The 15,693-nt window shown below is 38.0% G+C and overlaps 2 protein-coding genes across 14 annotated transcripts in view; both read left to right on the top strand.

The window, feature by feature from the left end:
• The window catches only part of klhl24a (kelch-like family member 24a), an 802,375-nt gene that overhangs the window by 725,505 nt on the left and 61,177 nt on the right, over window positions 1–15,693 (top strand). The gene's annotated exons all lie outside the window — the stretch shown is intronic.
• The window catches only part of camsap2b (calmodulin regulated spectrin-associated protein family, member 2b), a 112,248-nt gene that overhangs the window by 11,269 nt on the left and 85,286 nt on the right, over window positions 1–15,693 (top strand). For all 13 annotated transcript variants that reach the window (XR_015478870.1, XR_015478873.1, XR_015478871.1 and 10 more), the window contains exon 2: window positions 7,991–8,250. Coding sequence is in view for 8 of the 13 variants with exons in the window: in XM_087241284.1 (XP_087097410.1) it covers window positions 7,991–8,250 (260 nt within the window). In the remaining 5 variants the exon portion in view is untranslated. The remainder of the gene's footprint in view (window positions 1–7,990; window positions 8,251–15,693) is intronic.

Consider the following 15,693-nt stretch of genomic DNA (forward strand, 5'->3'; position numbering starts at 1 on the left):
GTTAAACACATTTCACACACACACACACACACACACACACACACACACACACACACACGTCACTTATTTCAGCTATAGTTCAGGGCTTGAAATTAACCTTTTTGCTTGGCAGCATTGTTACTCCTAACTTTAAAAATGTGGTCGCACTAGCCAAAATTTAGTTGCTCCCGTCAAGAATGATGTGCACCATTACTACAAGTTTTATTTTAACAGATTTATTGCATTTGAAATCATCCTGACAATTAAATGAAAAACAAAAAGAAAACAAACGTCTTGCGCTTAAAATGTGTACAATCAGTGGCAAACAATGTTACCTGAACCCTCTGTCACACAGATTTTACAGTGAATGGCTCCTATTCACTCTTCGAAAGTGTATCATTAATCATCTGTGTCATTTTTTGTAACTTTAGGTTGTTTCTAAAACTAAATCTGTCAGTGTGCTCTCATCTTCAGCACTTTACATTTTCACTGCTGTAGCTCCCCGTCACCTGAAGCATTGACAGCTGATATTTTATGATGGTGTAACGAGGAGTCTGACACGGAGGGATCCATTTGCAGTATATTTATTAAACAGTTTAATCACAAAATAAGCACTTGCGTGCGAACTCACATCAAACGTAGTTATATTGGGTCTAAGGGCTGGCGGCTGGCTGTCAAGGAGTGTGATAATAGGCATGGGTCAGAGGCAGGTGGCGTGGGTCAGAGGCGAGATATCAGGATGGGTTCAGGGCAGGCGGCATGGATCAATGTCAAGGTATCAAGCAAGGTTCAAGGCAGGCGGCAGGCAAGGCAAGGCAAGGCAAGGTCGAGAAACAGTCCAGGTAATACACGGGAGATCAGGCAAGGAGATAACGCTCAGTAATGTCAGCAGGGCAGAACAAGACTTCGCAAGGGAGTGAGTGTGTGAGCTGCTTATATGTGTGTGCGTGGATCATCAGTGGGATGAGCTGCAGGTGTGTGTAGCAATCAGTGTATGAGCATGATGTAATGTTTAGATGTCCGGTGATGGTGACCTCTGCTGGCCAGCGAGAGGAATGACTGGGACCGAGTCGGTGACAGATGGTGTTGTCTGGATTCAGGTTGTTCTGATTCACTTGCTGAATCTGAATAATGGTTTTTCAGGTAAACTGTTTTTAGTTGTATTTCTTTAGTATATTTTTGCTGCTCGTTTAAACTACATATTTACAGTAAGCAAATTTTTATAAACTAGTTTCGAGAAAAGCATGTGATATGATTGATGAGCTGGTCTCCCATCCGTAATCAGCTATAATCCAATCAGTATGAACTAAGCCTACAATAAATAGACTAATTTTACGCTACTGCTTATCTTCATTTTGGAAGAATCCCCCTTTCACCCCATCTCCTCCTTTTACTCTTTCAAAAGGTGGAGCTTTCAAGACCTATCTGATCTCAGACCCCCTTAAGGCTGATTTATACTTCTGTGTCAAGCACACGCGTATGCTCCGGATTAGCCTTCACGCGGTCACAGACACCTCACTGTGGGTGACACCAACACTGACGTGCACCTCTCAACGATGCGTAGTGCAAGCTCTGTGATTGGTCGGCTTGGTAGCAGTGACGAGTGTGGGCAGGGGTGAGAGCCATGAGCCAGATGGAGCGAGTGTTTACAAGTGTCGAGTCCCATGACGAAGCTCCAGAAGGAAACTTTTTGTTTTGTGTTTACCTTATGATTAAAGTTGTTTCCCTCTTGTGAATGTGTGAGTTTTAGCTACTTGCACATTAAGGTAGTGTTCAGAATAAACAAAACACCCATGAAGAAACTCGACACAAAGGAACATGATAACTTACTGAGCGTTTAGGGAGTGTTATTGCAGAGCAACACAAACATCACTCAAAAGTAAAAATGCACGAATACGTGCAAAGCAGGTGCCATGAGTCACGTTGATCACTTAATGCAGAAGTATAAACTAACCTTTACATTGACCAGGCGGGAGCCCTGAGCTCAATTATCTCCGAGCTCAGGGTTCTCTCCCAGCACAGCATGCCAAACCTGCTACACTGTAAAAAGTGATTAGAAACTTAAAGCGAGTAAACCAATTGCCTTAAAAGCAACAACTTGACTTTACAAAAATAAAGTAAGTAAACCCATTGCAAGTTAGAACTGTTAAGTTGACTTAAGTTTTATAATTATGCTGTACTCATTTAAAAAAATAAGAGTAAACTAATCACTTTTTTCCAATACACCTTTATTATGTTTGTTTTTTTCCAGCTTTTCTGTATCTAGCAAAATGACAATAACTAAAATAAATCTGCCCTTTCAGACTTCTAAATTCAATACAGGCCGTAAGTGTAGATTTTATAGACTTAATGAAGCACCAAATATGTAATTTTGTGTCAATTACAGTAATTATTTAAAAACAGACATGCTAAAATTGTCTGACACTGTAAAAAATGGAATAGTTGACTTAAAAAAGTGAGTAAAATTAATTAATTGTAAAAATTAAGTCAACTTGTTGCTTTTAAGGCAATTGGTTTACTCGCTTTAAAGGGGTGGTCCTCTACAACATAATTTTTTAAACTTTAGTTGATGTGTAATGTAGCTGTGTGAACATAAACAATATCTCTAAATGTAATATGCTCAAAGTTAAATGCAAAGGCAGACATTGGCTTTTACAGAGTTAGCTTGGCAAAGCCTACAGCAAACGAAGTTTGTCATAAACACTTCATGTTACACACATTCACACCGCTTATAACAGTTATAAGTTATAACAGACACCCGTTTCTTGGTGATGTGAAACTGATCTGAAAGTCATAGCACATTATGTTAGCTGACTAATCAGAGCCTCTTGAGGGCGGGTTTTAGAGGAACTAGGAAATATGACAGCCGTTTTCATGTTAGCCAAGTAGCTGTATATAATCAAAGAAAAAATAACTTGTTTTTCTACAAATAAAGCATGAGCACACATTGATTTGCACCCCATAAATACAACCAAGTCTTAAAAATACTATCTGGACCACTCCTTTAAGTAACTAATCACTTTTTACAGTGTAAAAGCGTAAAGCTAATGCTCAATCAACATAAAATTGTAAGAACCGTTAAGTTAGCCTAATAAATTTGCATTCTGGTGAGATGAAGGGATTGTGTGGAACCCAGCATTTTTGTGAATATTTTCGATAATTATGACTTAAATCTGAAACTGTAGCTTGGAATATATTGCACACACAACATATTGACCATTTTAGTGTGTTTTTTAAGCAAGAAAAGGTTTGTACAAAGTACAAGTTACAAGCAACATAGAACACGTCAGTAAAGTATGTTTGGAATGATTATTATAAGCACATGCCAAGAACATCTCAGAAATCCCTGCAGATTATCCAGTGTGTAATCTGCAGTAAAGATCTTGATAATTGACCTTATAATGAGAATATGACAAAGGAACTGAGATGTGTTTACTTACAGTAACATTTAAACTCACAAAAGCACCGAGGTGAACTTTTGCAGGGCTTTTGTGAGTTGCTGCCTCAGGCTTTTCTGGCTCTGACCCCTCACTTCCTCCCGGTGTTTGTGGTGCCTTCGAGAGCCGCTTCCTGCCTCTGTCCTGCAGTCTGGCTGGGATGAAATGAAGGGAAAAAAACCTTTCCATAAGCAGGCGGAACTTTATGAGCATGTTCAGGAAAAACTCTGAGCTTGAAAAGAAGGTGTGTGTGTGTGTGTGTGTGTGTGTGTGTGTGTGTGTGTGTGTGTGTGTGTGTGTGTGTGTGTGTGTGTGTGTGTGTGTCTGCGTGTGTGTGTGTGTGTGTGTGTGTGTGTGTGTGTGTGTGTGTGTGTGTGTGTGTGTGTGTTTTATGCGTTTGGCTCTGAACTAGGAAAAGAGTTTCCATTGACGAAGCAGATTTTCATAAATGTTTGGGAGAATGTTTTCAAGTAATTACTCATGTCTCTCTAAATGTTGAAAATACATATATAGACCATCCATTTCCGTGCTTATATAAAGGAATGGAAGACACATTTTACAAAGTTTTGAGGGATGGATGGATAGAGTGGTTGGTATGGCGATAAATAGATTTTATCGAATAACTCAAATGTGAAGTTTACATCGATTTGTTTGAATGAAAATCGGTTTTCACTCTTACACATTACAGTCCCCCCTGGGTTCCTGTTGTTCCCCCGCCAAACAACATAGCAGTGAGTCAGGAAGAACTCTGAGAAATGTTGCGCTCTTTGAAATAAAAAAGAATAAGGATGCACAAACAAACTCGCCATTAAAACGTCTCTCAGTCATGCATTTACCATGATGAAATATATCCCCCACACCATTACACCACCAAAAGCAGCCTGAACCATTGATACAATGCAGGCTGGATTCATGCTTTCATGTTGTTGATGCCAAATTCTGACCCTACCATTCAAATGTCGCAGCAGAAATTGAGACTCATCAGACCAGGCAACATTTTTCCAATCTTCTATTGTCCAATTTTGGTGGTGCGTTGGTTGTGATGGTTGTGCATGAAAATTCCAGTAGATCAGCAATTTCTGAAATATTCAGACCAGCCCATCTGGCATCAACAACTATGCCAGATTCAAAGTTACTTAAATCACCTTTCTTCCCCATTCTGATGCTCGGTTTGAAATGCAGAAGATCGTCTTGACCATGTCCACATGATTAAAACTGCGGTCACACTGGGCTTTTTCTCCCATAGACTTCCAATCATATGCATGCGAATGCTTCAGATCGGAAACACAGGGTCATGCGTCAAGTTTCGCAAGTTGCGAATTCGCATCACTTGACTGTGTGAGACCAATCGAGTATCAAAACATGACCTCTCTGGACCGAAATTTAAAACATGGAGCAGTCGCTCGCTTTTAAAAATGTCTAATAAGCTTGTTTAATCCCGCATCTTTTTGCAGCACCGCACGACAGAATTTCGCATGCTCAAACTCTAGTGTGATCCCAGCTTTAATGTATTGAGTTGCTGCCATGTGATTGGCTAATTAGAAATTTGCATTAACGAGCAGTTGGACATGTATACCCAATAAAGTGGCGGGTGAGTGTATATATATTTTTTAATTGAACACTTAAATTGTTATACATTTTATTGTTTAACATTTTATTTTATATTTTTATTTATTTTACCTCGCATTAAAATATGTATACAATTTTTTAGTTTGTAATAAAAAAAATCTCTTGCAGTGTTGTTTTTTGAGGGAGTCACTTTTCTTCACGTTTAAAACACGTTTCCTGCGGCTGAAAAAGAAAATGAACATGCGCGCACACACACAAAGACAAACTGAAAGGAAATGACCCGGGAAGAAGAGGAATCCGTATCGCCTGTAGTCTGACTCACACTGAGGCATTATGGGATGCCAGGAATTTCCTTGGCCTTCAAGCCTCAGACATTTGGAGTCAGACTCTAGCGTTTTAAACAGAGCTGAATTGTCAGTCTGTTTGCAGATGTTGTCATCCTCATGCTGTTATTTTCTGTTCGCGTGCATCACCGCTGCTTTGTGTTTGTAGGCAATCGCTTGTGACTTAGTATTTGCAGGCCTGCACCTGAGCGTTTATGTGTGTGTAATTGGGTTTGTTTGCATCTCCGTGATTGCAGTCTGTGTGTGTGTGACTCAGTTAATGCATGCCTGTACCTGTCTCTCTGTTTGTGTGTATGTGAGTCTTTGGTGCTATTCTAAAGGGCTTCAGTAAATCAGATTAAGCGAGATCCATAATGGGATTAGTCTGAAAACAGTGTGCCTCTTTTTTCAGGTGACACTTGTTGACCTCAGGTCAGTCCGTTTGACCAAGCATTGATCCTGAAGCAGATTTAAAAGCACATTGAAGGGTTTTTCCTCCCAAAGTAAAAATTCTATAATTTATCATTGTATAATTCACCAATTAAACAAATACTGACACACTATAAATTAGCAGAGCTTTCTACTCCAGGCATCTTAATCTTTGAGAATTCCCCCTTCCACCCCTACTCCTTCCCTTCTTTGATAGGGTGGCACGGCAGCCCAGTGGTTTGCACTGTTGTCTCACAGCAAAAACACAGCTGGTTTAGCTCCTCCCCGAGCCAGTCGGCATTTCTGTGAAGAGTTTGCATGTTCTTGCCGTGTTTGCGTGGGTTTTCCCCAGATTTCCCGGTTTCCTCCTACCGTCCAAAGACATACACTACAAGTAAATGAACTACTTCGAAATAGCATCTTAAAGCCACTCTTAGTCAGATATATCTCAGCACGTTCACAAGCTGGGAAGTTCTCAAGACCTACCTGAGCTCAAACTCTCCTCTCGCCCTTCAAACGGGAGGGAGCTCCGGGCTCAAGGATATTCTGAGCTCTGGGCTGTCTCCAGGGACAGCATGCCAAATACGCTTTATTATCAATCATCAGCTAAGTGTGAACTCTTGAAACTACTTATTTAAAATGAGCTTAAACAACACATTTCTTGCGTTGTTTTGGGGGACAACTTAATTGTTTTATGTTTAAGTAAAAACTAATAACTAAACACAAATCGATTGTGTGAAACTCAGCATTTTTAAAGTGTATTAGAAGGATTTTTGATGGATGCTAAAAAAATCAGCTTTAAAATCACAGGGATACATATTTTTTACAGATATATTCAAATACAAAACAGTTATTTAAAATAGTAAAAATATTTCACAATGTTTCAGGGTTATTCTTGCTGTTCTTTGGATCAAATAAATGAAGGCTTGGTTTACAAAAGATCTTATTCATATAAAGATCTAATCTAATCATCTTATTTTTACTAAAATATTAGTTTTAGAACAGGGATCACCAATCTCGTTCCTGGAGGTCTGGTGCCCTGCAGGGTTTAGCTCCCACTTGCCTCAACAAACCTGCCTGGGTGTTTCAAGTATACCTATTAAGACCTTGATTAGCTTGTTCAGGTGTGTTTGATTAGGGTTGGAGCTAAAATATGCAGGACACCAGACCTCCAGGAACAAGTTTGGTCATCCCTGTTTTAGACACTTCTGCTTGACTCACAAGAACAAACCACAATGGTTTGAGATGCAAGAATAAACCTCATTTGAACCTCATGCGTGTTTTGAATGCTGTAAACATTTTTATTGGATTGATAGTAATGTCTAAACAAACTCTAAATTAAATCATACATAATGTTATCTCATCCAAAAACTTGGATTAAGCTGCTTAAATCATAAGTTTTTTATTTTAAATTAATTTATGAACATTTTGGAGCATCAGAGTTTTGAAGGATTAGTCTTTCAGTGGAGGGAGAGAATTGTCTTACATTTGATTGGAATATATTCATTTGTTGTCCAAAAACAAAAAGTTTCCTGTGGATTTGTAAAGAACTGAGATCGAATTTTTATTTAGGAATGAACTACATGTTTAAAGTCTCCCTTAAATCAAAGTTTGGTCCCACTTTATATTAAGTGGCCTTAACTAATATGTACTTACATAGGAATTAATAGTTTGTTACAATGTACTTATTGTGTAAATACATGTATTTACTTTGTACTTATGCTTGATTAAATAAATGTGTGTAATTACATCTGTAATTAACTGTTGTAATTACATTTGTAAATACACTGTTGACCATACCTTACACCTTAACCCACCCTTAAACCTACCCATACCACCAAACCTGTCCATAACCCAACCTCTATCCCAACTCAAAAGCACCACAAGTGTTCTCAAATACATCATAAACACAGTAAGTACATTGTATTTATTTTTTTATGTAAGTACATAGTAGTTAGGGACACTTAATATAAAGTGGGACCCAAAGTTTTTTTGGGGGGTGTTAGATTTAATATGTGTTAAGGTTGTCAATAATCTATTGTACTACGTTTGTATATTATAGCTTTAACTGTTAAAAGCCATTAGTTACTAGTTAATTAGTTAAAGTAACTAACAAGGTTATGGTAACTAATAACCTTAACTTTTCTGAATTTGATTGTTGTGCAAAAATGTGCTCCTTTTGTAAAGCTGCTTTGAAACAATCATTATTGCATTGTTGAATTGATTTTGATCGCTCTCGCTTTCTCTCTTTAGACTGTGTGCCAGTGGAGTTGGAGGACCCTTTTTACCGGGACCAGTATGATCAGGAGCATGTGAAGCCTCCTGTTGTGTCTCTGCTTCTTTCTGCTGAGTTGTATTGTCGTGCGGGGAGTCTTATTCTCAGGAGCGACGCAGCTAAACCTCTTTTGGGTCATAACGCCGTCATCCAGGCCCTCGCTCAGAAAGCCCTGTATGTCACTGACCAGGAGAGACTCGTGACTGAGAGAGACCTCTGCAAGACCCCTATACAGATGGCAAGTCTTTTACATCTTATACTAGTCATGTTTATCTTATATACAGTTGAAGTCTGGATTATTAGCCCTCCTGTTTATTTTTTCCCCAATTTCTGTTTAAAGGAGAGAAGATTTTGTCAACATATTTCTAAACATGATAATTTTAATAACTCGTTTCCAATAACTGATTTATTTTATCTTTGCCATGATGAGAGTAAATAATATTTGACTAGATATTTTTCAAGACACTTCTATACAGCTTAAAGTGACATTTAAAGGCTTAACTAGGTTAATTAGGTTAACTAGGCAGGTTAGGGTAATTAGGCAAGTTATTGTATAACGATGGTTTGTTCTGTAGACTATCGGAAAATATAGCTTAAAGGGGCTAATAATTTTGACCTTAAGTTTTAAAAAAAAAAATCTAAACTGCTTTTATTCTAGCCGAAATGAAACAAATAAGACTTTCTCCAGAAGAAAAAATATTATCAGAAATACTGTGAAAATTTCCTTGCTTTGTTAAACATAATTTGGCAAATATTTAAAAAAATTACAAAAAAATCAAGATGGGGCTAATAATTCTGACTTCAACTGTATGTCAGTGTTTTTATAAAGTGTGAAAAATATAATCAATTAATTTCCACTATTAGAAGCTGGCTATATTCACACACTGTTGTATAAAAGTAATTTTTGCATAATAGGTCCTCTTTAAATAGCAGCATATGAGTGTTACAGTTTGACCCACTTACAGTTTGCTTGTAAATCAAATGGTTTCATCCAGTCTTCAGATTTAGAGTGTAAGGGTTTATTTTGATTGTGATGTGAACCAGTAAATACTAAAGACCAAAATACTAAAGTGCCTTCATATTAATGTGTGGTGATCAGAAATGGACTGCATATTGGTAATAGTGCTGCATGATGGGGTCAAATAATTCATGTTGTGCTTGTACAGTAGGGCTGCACAGTTTGGCCAGAATTTGCAATTACATGTTAAAAAAATGAACATTATTGAGCATGTCTGGGGTAAGATGAAGGAGGAGGCATTGAAGATGAATCCAAAGAATCTTGATGAACTCCGGGAGTCCTGCAAGAACGCTTTCTTTGCCATTCCAGATGACTTTATTAATAAGTTATTTGAGTCATTGCAGAGATGTATGGATGCAGTCCTCCAAGCTCATGGGAGTCATAGACAATATTAATTATTTATCCACTGCACCATGACTTTATATTCTATACCAGGGGTGGGCAAACTCGGTCCTGGAGGGCCGGTGTCCTGCATAGTTTAGCTGCAACATTAATCAAACACACCTGAACATGGTAATCAGTGTCTTTAAGATCACTAGAAATCTATAAGCAGGTGTGTGTGATTAGAGTTGGAGCTAAACTGTGCAGGACACCAGCCCTCCATGACCGAGTTTGCCCACCCCTCTTCTAAACTGTACATAATTTCTGTTAAGTGACAAGACTTTTGTCTCAGACCTTACTGTCCTGATTAAATAATTAAAAATCAAGGCATGATCATATTTTATTTTGGTAAAATAAGCATGATTTAGAGGCCTTTGCCTTTTAAATAAGCCACTTCAGATACCAAATGATCAACTAGAAGTCCAGTTATTATTTGTTGTTTGTAAAAATTCGTTAAGCGACAAAACTTTTATCAGGTAGTGTACAATCTTCAATATGACGTTTTATCGCTTTTCTTTAGCCATTGTCAGCCAAAAACAATACCATGACAGAGGTAGTAAGGAAAGTAAGGTTAGTAATGTAATGTTGCCACTGGCTTGCATGGTTTTGGGACTTGTGGAGCTGCACATCGATGGATTTGCCCTTCAGTGTTTGGACTTTCAGCAGTGAGAATTAAACCACACTGAACTGAGCTAAACTGAACTTCAACTCTGAAAACTGGACTAACACTGTTCCAATTTGCTATATCTTCATTGTTAAGCTGCTTTGACACAATCTACATTATAAAAGCGCTATATAAATAAAAATGAATTGAAATAAATTGAAACAAAGTTAGTTGATTTCTCATGTAATGCTAACTTTTTAGCATATATGCTAGCTAACTGGTGGCTGACTGAAAAAAGAAAACTTCTCATCTCTCTTTATCCAACAGTCAAAAATTGATAACTGCCGTTCATTAAAGTGATCAATGACGTCCTTCAGCCTCCAGCTATGCTCCGCCCACAAAAAAAGGTCATAATGTTTGCTAATTAAAAAAGGGTCTATTAGTGTCAAGCAGAATGTAAAGCTAATCAGCTAATTCGTTCTGATTTATGAGTAATGCTTTTAAAATGATTTTCACGCATGAAAAGGCCTTAAATGAGGTAATTATTTTTTGGTGTGGCCGTACTTTTTACAGGTTTTTCTTGCTCTGACTACAAGTCAATACAGTGAGAACATAAATCTGCTGGTAGTGGACTAATAAAACAACACGCTCTCTGTTGTTTATGGCTGCTTGGTGTTAGTTACGATGTTCACTTCATTCAAGGGTGTAGTAAGGTGTGAAGTGTATAGTGAATGAGGCGGAGAACTGGACGCTGCCATATTAGGTACTGCTGATGCCTGCATTGCAGTACTTACTCTCTCTCTCTCTCTCTCTCTCTCTCTCTCCATGTCTCTGTCTCTGCAGTAACAGTCAGTATCGTTTCAGAGCTCACTTTAGGTGCTTTAACCTCTACGACATCACAGTGCTGCTCAGTCTAGACATCTGTTTCACACACAGAGTCACACTTTCATAGTTGCAGAGTCACTCTAGTACAGTAAGCTCTAAAATACAAACACAAATCCTTGTGCTATCAGATTTGTCTTTGCTTCGACAACACAGTTTGTGTGTGTGTTTATGATTGGCAGGGTGGTTTTGGATAAGATGTGCACATGTGACATGAGGTTCAAGGGAAGGTTGTGACCTTTGTTTGTCTCCGAGTCTGTAAATCTCATTCACAGATCGATCTGTTATTTCCAAAATCACAGATTAGTCTTTTGTCTCGGTTTGATTTTGTATGTGCACATGAGTGGTGGGTGTGTGTGTTGGCATGGCGATTAGCACTGCGGCAGTGAGTCGAGGTGTGTGTGTGTGTGACTCAATTGGAGGGGAGGGTCTGCACTGCTGTGAAAATTTCTCTGTATTCAGCATATTTGGGGAGAAAAGTGTTGACTGTGGTAGGTGATGCACTGAAGGTAATGTGCTAAACTGCATATCCTCTGTGAGGTCTGAATCTACTACTGAAAATTCTGCCATTTTACATTCTTTTCTAGTTTAGTTTATAATGTTGCATTATAAATTTTGTCATAATTATGTAAATGAGATGCAACAAGTTAGATCCCAAAAGTGTGGATTGCTGAAGATGTTAAGTGCCATTTAAGATTGCCGTAACAATAGATATACAATTTTAAAAGCTGTTGATAATTATAACTAGAGCTGCACGATTCTGGCTAAAATAAGAATCGCAATTTTTTATTTTTTTTGCTTAAAATAAAGATAGATTTTCTCACGATTCTGTAGATGTAAAATAAAGGTATGGTGAAAACGAACATATGGCACAACCTCGATAATAATATTATGTGTAGGTCTACTGATTTCTATAAATAATTCTATTCTATATTAATCTATTCTTATAATAATGCGGATGTTGAATTATTATGTTTGAGATATATGCTTGCAATCTGTCATATTAGAAAATTTAATTCACTGGTAAAATCAGACATTTGCCATTATCATATTATATTCAACAATATATAGGCTAGAGTAGTTTTACTGACATTGTAAACATTTATTTTCATGCACAACTGTGTGTTCGCTATGAAAGAAAAAACATATCAAATGCTTGTCGTAATCATAACTCTAAAATGCGATATGATCATTTAAATGAAGTGCACTGTTTCGGTTTCGTTTTGACTGCTAAGTACTTGTTCATGCTTCACACGCGGCTCCCAAACGATCACTCTGTGCCACAAACTGAATATTATTTACAACTGTATTACCTGTTACTCGCAACATATGCAGGTTCTGTTCACTAAAGTAGACGCGCACGCGCGCCCTCTCTGTGATAACAGCTTACGGTCAGCAGCGCACGTCACGTGTGATTTCCCGATCGCAAAAACATCATTATATTAAAACAAAAATTACATTTTTAGGTGAGTTATACCGTATAAATACAGTATGTGACTCATTCAACATCATTTGGAGGTGTTAATGTCACTGAGCAACGTGTGTAAAACAATGAAAAGACTTGTGCAATCGCCTTTTCTCCTCTCCTGAACTTGAAAATAAGATTGCCAGAATAGTAAAAATGCTGGATTAAGATCGTCTAGGGGGTCGAATCGAGATCGCGATCTTTTAACGATTAATTGTGCAGCTCTAATTATACCATTACTGAAAAATGATATATGGTTGAAATCACTTGTAAAACTTTTTTTTTGTAAATGTAAAAATACTAAAGAAACCCAACCAGATTGAAATTGCTTTTGAATTTATAGTAGCAGATGCAATATTGATTAAATGTGCAAAATTGTGCATTAGTAATTATAATTTACCCTTCGCTAAACCACTATCGAAAACCGCCACAGACCAATCGTGGCTTAGCAACCATGAACCATGTTAGGCCTGCACTGTTCTGGCAAAAATGAAGGTTAAATAAAGGTTAATATGATTAGCCTGTTATTAATGTTAAATCTCAAACAAATGATAAAACAACACTAATAATATTAGGCCTATGTGTAGGTCTACTGTTGCTTAAAATGCAAAATTCTAGTCATTATAGTGGACTTGAACTGACTTTCAATGTGTCCTGTTTGTTAATTCACAGTGAAATGATGACATCAGAATGCAACTATTCATAATTATAAAGTGGATGTATTATGTTTAAGACATGCGCTTGTCATCTGTCATTGACAACATTATTAGGCCATTTGTTTTCACTGATAAAATGAGACTCCTTGTTGTATTAGATTCCTTGTTGCATTAGGGTAGGCTAGGGTTGTTATACTGACACAGTAAACATTTATTTTCATGTACAACACTGTGTGTTAGCTATGAAAGAACAAAACATATCAAATGCTTGCCTTAATTATAACTGTAAAATGCGTTAGGATCATTTAAATGATGTGCGCACAGGTTTCACTTCCAAATAATAATAATAACAATAATTTCTTACATTTATATAGCGCTTTTCTGGGCACTCAAAGCGCTTTACACAATGCCGAGGAATCTCCTCATCCAACCACCAGTGTGCAGCATCCACCTGGATGACGCGACGGCAGCTATTTTGCCCCAGACCGCACACCACACACCAGCTGATTGGTGGAGAGAAGACAGAGTGATGAAGCCAATTATGATATGGGAAGGGTTAGGAAGGCATGATGGACAGAGGCCGGTGGGCAGATTTGGCCAGGATGCCGGGATTAAACCCCTACTCTTTTTTGAAGGACATCCTGGGATTTTTAACGACCACAGAGAGTCAGGACCTCGGTTTAACATCTCATCCGAAAGACGGCGCTCTTTTATCAATAACATTTTTAACAGGGCTTTAAATAAAATAAACATATTTTAAATTGAATGTTATTAAATTGTCTCTATCAGACGCGCACGCCCTGGCCTTTGCTTAAGCTCCACCCTGGATTAATCGAATAATCGTTTGTCAAACCTGTGGATTAATCGAAATGAAGAATGGTTAGAAATGCCCATCACTAATAAAAAATCATTGAAACATTTCCTCAGGCCTCTTTCCTCAGACTTATCAAAAGACTTATAAAGTGGATCTATTATTCCCCTTTTTACAAGATGTAAAATAACTTTCTGATGTCCCTAGAGCAGGGGTGTCCAAAGTCAATCCTGGAGGGCCAGTGTCCTGCTGATCTTAGCTCCAACTTGCTTCAACACACCTGCCTGGAAGTTTCTAGTATGCACAGTAAAAGCTTGATTAGATTGTTCAGGTGTGTTTGATTATTGTTGGAGCTAAACTCTCCAGAACACCGGCCCTCCAGGACCGAGTGTGGACACCCCTGCCCTATAGTGTATGTGAAGTTTCGGCTCAAAATACCAGACAATTTTTTTTATAACTCTTTGAAACTGCCTCTTTTAGCCTTTCATCCTAATTGTGCCATTTTGGTGACTGTCGCTTTAAATTCAAATGAGATTGAGGCTCCCAGCCCTCTTTTCAAAAGAGGGTGGAGCTTTAAATGCCTATGTGTCAGGATAGCAGCAGATTCAAACTCCAATGGCAGACGGCTGCTTCTCACTCAGGGCTGTCTTTGCTAATGAGGGAGAGATTGTCACTAATGGGCAGGACTTTCCCCCTCCGATCACACATATCAACCAAACTGTTTCTACAGTCTATTTTTTCCAAAGTGTAATTATAAAAAATATAATCGATTTATTTTTACCATTAGAGGCTGGTTATATTCACATAGTGTTGCCACAACCATTTTTAAATCCTTTATAAAAGTGATTTTTGCATAATAGGTCCCTTTTAAAAAGCAGCATACGAGTGTTACAGTTTGACCCACTTACAGTTTGCTTGTAAATCAAATGATAGCGTCCAGACTTAAATAGGTTACCCATTGAATTTGTAATGAATTTAGCCTGCAAACGCCAATAAATGTATCCATTTTTAATATCATGCCCTGGATACTGCTTAAAGTTTGTATGAATGTATGTTCATTTGTGTGAGTTTGTATAGTGTGTACATGCTATTTTATTGTAAATGAAGTTAAAAGGCAAGATAAAAAGGCAGGTGAACAGGATGAAAGTACTCTTTTTCATTCTTTCCCATGCTCGTCTTCACCTTCTCTGGCTGCATTGCTTCACCCTTTAGTTGCTTTGTTAGTAGGATAGAGGACAAACACAACGGGTCTTTGTGCAGACAGAGAAAGAGAAGAAAAGTGTGTTTGCAGAGCGAAGCATGACCCCTTTAAATGTGGCAGCATACATATCAGCACGTTGTTTTTCAGTGAGAGATACCTGAGCTCTCAGAAGCAGTTTCAGACCTGCTGCTCTCAGACTCTGATGATGGAGCTCTGTTTTCAGCACAAAGTTTACGTTTTTTCATTTTAAACATTTAATGAGTTACATATATTTTGAAGCATGATATAAACAACTTAAACAGCCCCTATTATGCATTATAAAAGGTTAGAGTTTTGGTTTAGACAGTCTCCTACAACAGGCTGATATGCATGAAAAGTTAAACACTTTCATTCATCTGTCATGATCAGTCCCCCATACTCTGCTAGTGTTTGAAAGGGAATTTTCCTGGGTCCAGCGCCTTGTATATGGCAATGCTTCGAATCTATGGCCCCATTTACACTAATACGTTTTAGTTTTAAAACGCATAACTTTTGCAACGAATACACCTTGCGCCCACACTACCCTGGAGTTTTCGAGCCCTGGAAACAGAGCATTTTGGAACCACTGAAGAGGCCATTTTGGTTTTAAAATGCTGCTGCTCCAAGTCAGTGTGGATGAGGGAA

The sequence above is a fragment of the Danio rerio genome, chromosome 2 (assembly GCF_052040795.2).
Source record: "Danio rerio strain M-AB ecotype USA chromosome 2, GRCz13ab, whole genome shotgun sequence".
Taxonomy (NCBI): Eukaryota; Metazoa; Chordata; class Actinopteri; order Cypriniformes; family Danionidae; genus Danio; species Danio rerio.